Raw genomic sequence first — 9,065 nt, forward strand, 5'->3', positions numbered from 1 at the left:
TGTGTAATTAAAACCGTGCGTAAAAAATGCGTAAAACAATAAATTTCTGCATAGCTGATGCAAAAAACTACATTTATAAAAGAAAATAATGGCGTTTTAATATTTTTAATGACTCCCGACTGTTTTACTTTAATCATTTTTACTTAATTAGATTGATCTATTGCGCCTTTTTTCTCCTTTTTTGCTGGGAAAAGCGCAGCGCCAAACAATGACTCCCCTAAAACCTCCGTGGAATAAACCTCTTAAGCTGGAGTTTATTCAAACAAACACACATGAATCATGTTTTGAATACACTTAAGGCAAATTAAGTTTACCAAAATATTACATTATTGTACAAAGCATGTCAGTTTAAACAAAGTATTTTCTCCGTTTTCTGTTTCTGCGAATGGAAAGCATTTTGGCGCAGACTTGAACCCCGCATGTGCACAAAACAGAAAGCAGACAGTATCAAAGATGCACAACATGTTTTTCCTTTTTTTTTAGTTCTTTTAAGCTCGACGGTTTATATTTTGTTGTAAATTCTTGAGTTTGGTCGAGTCCTCTGCGCAAAAAACAAGCGAAACAGGCAAAAAAAAAATCATCTTATTAGACCTGTATATATATTTACATTTACATATGTACAGTGCAGCAAATGTAACAAGTCCTTATCATAAAAAAACTCATTCGATTTAACTTGAATTGCTGTGTAAGTTCACAGGTAAACGTGTAACCCGCATGATCCAGAGTTTCGTTCATTGCAATAATCCAGTTGGGTTTGATTGTGTTGGCGTCCTCGGGTGTAACATTCCAGCCCGTCAGCTGTTGTACTGGCAGGCGTTCAGGCTGGATCCGGGGCTCTGCAGGCCGCTGTATCCAAAAGTGGGATGCTGTTTGGATTTGAGTCTGAGCGTCGCCAGGCTGGAGTTGCACGTGTCCCGGTAAACGCTGTACGGGGAGCCGGGAGGCCCGTACGGACAAGCGGACGACGACATGGCCGAGTTGATGCCGGACGTTCCGATCCCGTTCAGGTTGCTGATGTTGTTCAGACCCGGGGCGGGCATGCCCGGCACGGCGGAGTGGCCCATGCCGGAGGCCATGGTCATGGAGGAGATGGAGTTGGGCGCGGAGAACATGGACTGCGAGGTGAGCGGGCTCATGGAGTTGAAGAAGGTGAAGTTCTTGGTGGAGAGCGGCGCGGGCGCGAGGCCCTTGTTGGTCCAGTTGTTGTAGGTGTAGGCCGGGTACATGTCCTCGTAGGGCTGCATGAGGCCGCTGAACTGCGGCAGGTAGCTGTTCTTGCACAGGTCCATCTGCTGGTTCCGTTCGCGCTTCCTCCACTTGGCGCGGCGGTTTTTGAACCACACCTGAAAGACACGCGCGCGTTAGTGCGCAATGCAAAACACCTGAGCCGTTACCATAGTAACTCTTTTAATTGTGTAGGTTAATTTAACAATATACTAGTTTCCTTAAATTGAAATCAAATTTGTGTGAAAAAAATCTGTGAAGTTCCTTCAAATTAATAATCATATATAATTAAATCAAATATTTTTATGTTTTTCATTTAAAAATTTTCTGTAATGTATTTGCTTTTTAATAAAAAACCATTTTAAATTAAGTTTTAATACATTTACATTAAGCCCAATGTTTGTTTACATTGTTAAAACATAAAAACAATAAAGCCTCATGTATTTATAAGATGTGTTTACGTTTGCAATTATAAAAAAAGATTCAGTTTTCAAATATAATATGGTTTACCACTAAAAGTAGAAAAGAAAACAATAAAAAATGTTTAACATATTTGAATAAAAAGAGCAATGTCGCAATGTGTATTTATGACATTTAAATGTTACATTTCCATAATTATTATTGATAAATTGGTTTCTTTGCAATTTTCTCTTTGAATTGGGAAATCCAGTTTGATTCAATTAAACTAAAAATAATTGATAACAATAGAAACGGCAAATAACTTTTTTTAAAAAGAGGCTCACAATGACCTTTAAATTTATCTCTAAGTTAATTTAGAAAATAATCCAAAAAGATATGCAAATAAATAACATTTGAGCGTGGTGATGTAAAGACGCGCGGGATTACATTTTAAGGAATATATCCAACTTAAATTTAGTTAATAATCAGTGTGTTTAATGAACCAAATGTGACTTAAGTGTAAATTTACATCCCTGCAAGAATCTCTATTATTATGTGTTATTACTCTGTTATTTTTCTTTAACTTTCGATATTTTTTTCTGTTTTGTTTTTTAAATTAAAAAAATTCTTTATTTTCTGAGTTTGATATATCTGTGATTTCTTGTTTACAATTTATGCTTTAAATAAATCAAATCAAACTGAAGTCTGTAAAAGTGTTTAAAACGGGACTAAACGTTTAATTAAAAGTTTCAACTCTGCAAAAAAAAAAGAGCTGTAAAGTTCATCCAAATATAAATCTGGGCTCACTCCACTCATCTGAGAACATTTTTTCCCCTCTTTTCTTTTTCCTTCCATAGAAAGAGGGTTTTTGCGCAATTCGAGATTTCTCAGGCTCGGTCTGTGAGGCGCCACGCAGCTGCTGCAAATGAAAGCCAACTGTGTTGTTTTAAAGGCGCTTTCTGTGCGCAATTTTTTGAAAAGAATGTGATTAAACGGCTGCGCGTTGCTGCGTGAAAGTCAAAAGAAACCGTCTTTGTGTCGAATTAAGTTTTGCAATAACTCATAAATGTCAGATCCTATTGTTTTATTGAATGAGATCGGTGCTGCATCGATGCAAAGGTGGGAAAATGTGTTCAGGAGTAGAAACAAAATTAGAAAAGTAGATTAAAAACGCATAAATGGCACAATTCAATAAAAAAAACGCGGTTTTCCTGAAGAAAACAAACTAAAATCCTCTTAAGTTACAGTTTTTTAAATGTTTTTTTCTTTAGGTAACATGACTTTTTGTTGAAATATAAACAATACATCACATAATTGTCCTTAAATTTGACTAAAATTATGTATTTTTTAAATTTTGATTTCCCTCGATATTTTCAAAATAAATGCTAGAAATTAGGCTCCTCACAGGTCAAAACATACAACGAACAGCTTTTAAAATATAAAATATGGACTTCAGATATTTTGAAAAGTCTGTTGGGAATTTTGTGTGCGTTTTATTCGTGATTCGGATATAGTACACGCAGCTTTGCGCACAGATCTATTTAGAAATCACGTTCCGTAAACAGTCCTGTTTGCTCCCGCGGGGCTGATCGCGGTTTGGTTTCCTCGCGCGGAGCCTCACCCTCGGCCTCGACTAGCCCGCGCGCGCGCGCTGCCTCTTACCCGCACTCTGGCCTCGGTCAGGTTGGTCCACACAGCGATCTCCTCCCTGGTGCTCATGTCCGGGTAGCGGTTCCTTTGGAAGGTGGCCTCCAGCTCCTGCAGCTGCTGGCTGGTGAAGTGAGTCCGCTGCCGCCGCTGCTTCTTTTTCTTGGGATCGTCCGCGTTCCCGTCATCGCTCCTGTGCTCCGCGCCTCTCTCCTTCTCTGTGGATCAACCAGGGCGAAAACTAAAACTTTTGACAACTATAGTGCGCTGCTTTGTAGCCTATAAAATGCACAGTATTTCCTTAGCCGGATTAAGTTTTTGGAAAGTAGAAAAAGCTGTTTTACAATCAGCACCTTATAAAAAATACACCCTAAACAAACTCATTGGTTTTCCCTGAGATCTTTACTGCTATCTCTCATCTTGACTGTTTCATTAAAGTGAGGGGCTCACGTGCAAAGGTCATTCACCTAAAGCAAACAACAGTCTGCAATTCTGACGCGTAAATGCGCGGAAACAGAAACACCTCCGTGCGCAAATCCAAACCAAAGTAGAAAATAAATCACACACGTGAGCTGCTGCGTCTTCTGTGGGGAACGGAGGAGAAGCCTCCGCTGATGTGGAAAAGCTGAGGCTTACAGCAGACCTCCTGGCTTTTAGCTTAGATCGGTGGAGGGCCCGGTATTTATAGCTGCTCTTAATGCATTTACTGACTTCAAGCCAGGCTCATCCGAGCATTTTTCCGTGACACAATGAGGGATCCTGCCAAGTTTTTCAGCTCGTGCAGGGACACTTGTGTAGAATTAAATGATCTTAATAAGCCTGGGTGTAAGTGAACAAATGAGCTCGAATTTGATTTTTTTATATATATAATTCACCCCCGCTTCCTAAAAAGCCGTTGAAAATGACCTGCAGAAGAAGGAACCGAGTCGGACGGTGTATACCTGCCAACTCTGCGTCTGAAGACTCGCTGCTTGAGTTCTCTAAAGTTTCTCTGCTGCTGTTGGAGCTTTTCTGTAAATGAAACGCGGCGGCCACGTCGCGCGTCGGCGGCGGAGCTCTCGCTGCCTCTGCGATTCTGTCCAAATTCATCCCACCTTGAAGAGAAGGATGCGTAAAAGAGAAGAAGCGGGGTGAGTCCCGAGCTGGCCGGAGCCTTCCTCAACAGCAGGGCCACTAAAAATCCAGCAAACACTCCGCGACATGAGCGGCTGCACCATGCAGGGCGACGCTACCCGATGCGTTTTGTTCTCTTTTGCACACAAATAAAAATAATAGAAGCTCAAATGGGGCAAAAAGAAAAGTTTAGTTTCCTTTCTTTGCGGCAGGAACCGCCTTCCTTCTATCCGCAGGAAAACTTCTGCTCGCTGTGACCGAGAGGAAGCTCAGCTCTCACATAGACCCACCCATGCGCTGCGTTAACCTGCCCAAAACGGTCGGGTCCCACCCACCAAACCTGCCAGGAAACATCTCCAAGCCGGACTGACGTCAAGCTCAAACGACTGAAAAAGGCGCTTTTAATTGATGTGATTTTTCCCCCCGTAGCGCACAAAAGGAAACAGAAAAAATCAGTTTGAGAAAGTATTACACAAGTTTCCCTCCTCCTCGTGAGCGCGCACCACAGAAAGAAAAAGTTTATTTTTCATCTTTGTGTCCAGCAGCTGCGCGCTTCTGTACACTCATCCACACAAAGCAGATCTCAGATATGTTCTGAGCTGAATAAACATTTGCTGTTTGGCCTGCCCAGTTACTGTTCCCTGTGTGAGAAAAGTGCACGATGATGTGGAGTTTATTTAAAGTATGTGCGACGCGCACAAAAGGCACAATCAGGAGTGATAAATGGCGCCTCGGCGGACCTCACACTGCTGAACCTTTGTGTCTGAAGCGCCACAGTTCCGTCCAAACACGAGGAGAACCGTCTGCTGACAGCGGCGGATCTGTCTGCCCTTTGCCCAAACAAGCTCTGATTTACAATCCGGCCTTTTCAGGGAGATGCTTTTCCACTCTGGACTGGCTTGATAGTTTATTTCTAGCAAAACATTCCGCCTGCATGGATTCTAGTCAATGAAGCCTCTGATGGGGACATATTTGATCTCCGTCACTTTGACGCACAGTCGGCGGTGCTGTGGCGTAAAAGAGGAGGTCATCCAAACTGAATTGACCTCTGCACCCCTAAACCTCAAAGAAAAAGACCAAAGATTTTCCACTGAAAGAAATTTCAGATCATTACTTTTCATTTCTACTATTTTTTTTTTTTTTTTTGCAGAAGTAGTTTGCTATTTGGGTTATCGTCGTGCGTAAAAATGTGAGGATTGTGACTTGTTAGGGCGCGCGGACTAAAGACTTTCTTTTCGGTTACACATTTAGTTAAAAATGAATAAAGTGATCCTAATCTATAACACAAAACTAATGTCCTACTGCACTTTTTAAAATTAATTTCACAAATCCTCCAAAGGATTCGCCTCCACTGTGAAATTGCCCCACACACCAACAGCTCTGCATGCTCTTTCTCTAAATATATAAAAGAATCTGGCATAACTCCTTTGACCCCTCGAGCATTGCTGATCTCATGCGATTAGGTTCTGCCTCAGCCAATCAGACAGCTGCTGACACCGTCAGTGTGAGGTTACCCGGCCCGCTGCGTTAGCGCAGCGCGGCTGAAGCCGCCTGAAACCCCGCGCTGCCACACCGGCGCCAGTGTCAAACTTTTTTCCGCCTCTGAAGGACAAAGACTTGACATGAGATCCTCGTCCGACCGGAAAACTCCCCCGAAGGCCTTTCTGAGTATAATTGCGCAATCACTCAATAACTGCGTGGATCTGTGTTCGACTGCGCAGCCTCTCCTGCGCAAAGGCCTCACCTGCATTTGCCTAGCAAATCAGGTTGTTTACTATGAATCAAAACCGTTAATCTAGATTCTGTTTTGAGAATTCCATCGTTGTATTGCTCCCAATTCTGCAGAGTGAAAGTCCAGGAAGCAGCACCTCCACTGGATAAGTGCGTAAAGGAACCAAACCAAAACGTTAGAATTAACCAAAAATGAATATGGAAGCTCAACGTTCATGTTTTCAATTTTCTTTGAGCCGCAAATTAATATGAAATCAAATTATTTAATATTTTGGAGTCAAATCCAGTTTGAAGTTTGCACCTGGCTCAAAAAAAATCTCTCACGCCTGGAAATATTTCTCATTTTAGATCACAGCCTAAAGTCGGGGCTGCGCAAAGATCATAACAAACTCAGTGACCTCGCAACTCCACGCCAGAATATTAAGGGCTTTGCAGGACATGGAGATTTATCTGCTGAGTGCTACCTTCTCTTCTGTACCCTCACTGCGGACTGATAGATGGCGGTAACCCAAATACTCATCCTCCATCCCTGCCCGCGTCCTCCTCTCCTCTGGAGGGCACTTGCGCGTGATGGATGACTTAAAAAGCCTTTCCATCCGGCAGGACAGGTTAAAGGCCAGTGGCAAAGCAAATACTCATATTTTTCCATGGAGAAGGGAAAATAAACTCAATGAACATCATCAATCACGCATCAAAGTACAGTCTGTGTGTGTTTTTTTTTACTTGTTGGGCACAGCAAAGCCAACATCGGGAAAACAAATCATCCAGAAAACCGAAGCTGTGGATTGAAAGGCAGGTCCGCAGCGATGTAACTGGACCCGGCGAGTAACTGGAGAAGGACAGAGCCGATTATTGCCTAGGTGATGGTTTTCCTGCTGGTCCAAAGGCCTGCTTGACCTGCAGTCTGACAGGCAACAAACAGCTTTACAGAGGAGAGCACCGTGCCAACAAAACGGCTGCTAACGAGATCACAAAAAGCGCGCAGGAGACACACATCTGCGGGGTTGGTCTGTGAGTGTTCCAACGCTTTCCAAGAGCTTTGTTGGACTGAATCCTCAACACTGGGGCATAAAAACGCATTACTCAAAAAATATGATAGATTTGAAGCAAGAAGACACCTAAATCCGCCATGAATCCTTAAAAACGAACATAAAATCTTGTGCGTAAAGTGTAAGAGGAGCATGCGCAATAACGCAAAAATCACCAATATGTTAATTTTTAAAGTTACCAAACCCAGAACGAAAACAAATAGACGAATAATTTCCATTTTAATTTCACATTAGTTTTTTTCTTTGTCTTTATTTTTTTTTCCATTATCAGAAATTACATTAATTCAGGAATTATTTGGTCAAAACCGCGTTTCCTTTTTGCAAACTTAGTTTTCATTAAAGCAAGAATCTGCTTAAAAAACGGTTTGTATATGAGAAAGTTTTAAGCAAAATTTAAAATATGAAAGAGAAAATGAGAAAATTAGAAATGATACCTTGGTCCCCACAGGAAATGACATTCTTTGATAGATTCAGTTCCATTCCAGATGCCTGAAACACAGAATAAAGTTCTTGAATTAAAGTCCTTTCTTTTTTTTTGTTTTATTCCATCATACTAAAACCATAAAAACAGAACAAGTAACATTTAAGACGAATATTGAAGCAGAATGAACAACAAGCATCCAATATTTCTAGCACACAATCTTATTCTCTTTTCTATAATACATTTTTAAAAAATCCCAAATCAAACATCAATAAAATCAATGTAAAATAACCTTTTTTGTTCTCTGACATTTGTTAAATGTCTGTTATCATTCTATGTGCGTTCTTGGAGTTTTGGTCAAACAGAAACATCTCACTGACGCAAAGGTTACCTTTACCATGACACCGCGCGCCCTCTCACGCACAGTTGCTCTTATCTACAGGAATCCTTTTGCTGCTTTTATGTCCACACTGTAAATCTTCACTCTGGACGCGCAGCCCTGATTCACTCCTGTCCTTTCTCTGAGCTGTAGACAACAGTCCGAGAGCTTCCTCTGCTCCACACGGATGCCCAGACCCGTCACAGCAGCTCTGGATGTTAATGGAAGTTTTATAAAAACTAAAGCTGATCTTTAAATCCTGATCGCTCTCGTGCGTAAAAGCTCCATTAAACTCCGGGCATTTGAAACTCCAAGGTGAATGACAACACCGTCTGCTTTATAAATGATTCATCCTTAATATTAAACCAATAATAATTCTTGCTCTACTCACCAGTTAGTTCCCAGCAGAAGATAGAAAAATGTATCAAGCCCTCACAGTGTCCCCATGCAGGTGTTCAGTAAATCCACTTGTGCTGTGGCGCGTAAACGCTGCGTCCGCGTTGATCGGCGCTTTACGAGTCTGTGCAGCGCTGTCTTGGTTTTCTTCTCTGGCTCTCCACTGCACGCCTCGCGCTGACGTCACCACAATCATCCCATCCTCCCCTCTTCACCCCCCCCCACACACACACACACTGAGGCCGGTGGCACTGCCGCATCCCATTTTTTCCACCTTCGCAGTGTTTCTTCATTTAGTTTGTTCACAAAAGTTTTCTGAATATTGTAATTTTTTTCCATTAAGCTTATTGCCTAAAAAAAAAACTAACATTTTTAATTCCTTTAATCTATTAGTGTTGAGAAAATCCGTCAAAATGCGCGTTTCACCTGTTAGGTCAGCAGATTTATTTAAACTTAGTTGGCTTAAAAACTGTTAAAACGGTCAATAAAGAAGTGAACTATTAATTTAATTTATATAATCTATAATAGTTTTTATAAAAAAATAAGGATTAATAGAAAATGTTGCGCACAATTCACCTTTTTTCTAATTACCTTTTAAAAGCTGTTTAAGCTAAAAATATACTTTAAGAATTCAAAAAGTTTTGATTTTCCAAATTTATCGTAAAATTCCGAGTTTTTTATTTGTTTATATATATATACATTATTC

General features: G+C 41.1%; 1 protein-coding gene across 2 annotated transcripts; it reads right to left on the bottom strand.

The window, feature by feature from the left end:
* Nucleotides 1-229: 229 nt before the first annotated feature.
* On the bottom strand, nucleotides 230-8,490 carry pitx1 (paired-like homeodomain 1). 2 transcript variants are annotated; one of them, XM_024262859.2, is made up of 5 exons: nucleotides 8,355-8,490; nucleotides 7,598-7,652; nucleotides 4,212-4,364; nucleotides 3,286-3,488; nucleotides 230-1,343 (listed from the first exon to the last, which is right to left on the bottom strand). In XM_024262859.2, the coding sequence occupies exons 2-5, from the start codon at nucleotides 7,641-7,643 to the stop codon at nucleotides 795-797; spliced, it is 951 nt and encodes a 316-aa protein (XP_024118627.1). In that variant the 5' UTR covers nucleotides 7,644-7,652; nucleotides 8,355-8,490; the 3' UTR covers nucleotides 230-794. The 2 variants fall into 2 exon arrangements, with proteins under 2 accessions (XP_024118627.1, XP_024118635.1); XM_024262867.2 differs by lacking the exon at nucleotides 4,212-4,364.
* Between the last annotated feature and the right edge of the window lie 575 nt (nucleotides 8,491-9,065).

This window comes from Oryzias melastigma, linkage group LG14 (genome assembly GCF_002922805.2).
Source record: "Oryzias melastigma strain HK-1 linkage group LG14, ASM292280v2, whole genome shotgun sequence".
NCBI lineage: Eukaryota > Metazoa > Chordata > Actinopteri > Beloniformes > Adrianichthyidae > Oryzias > Oryzias melastigma.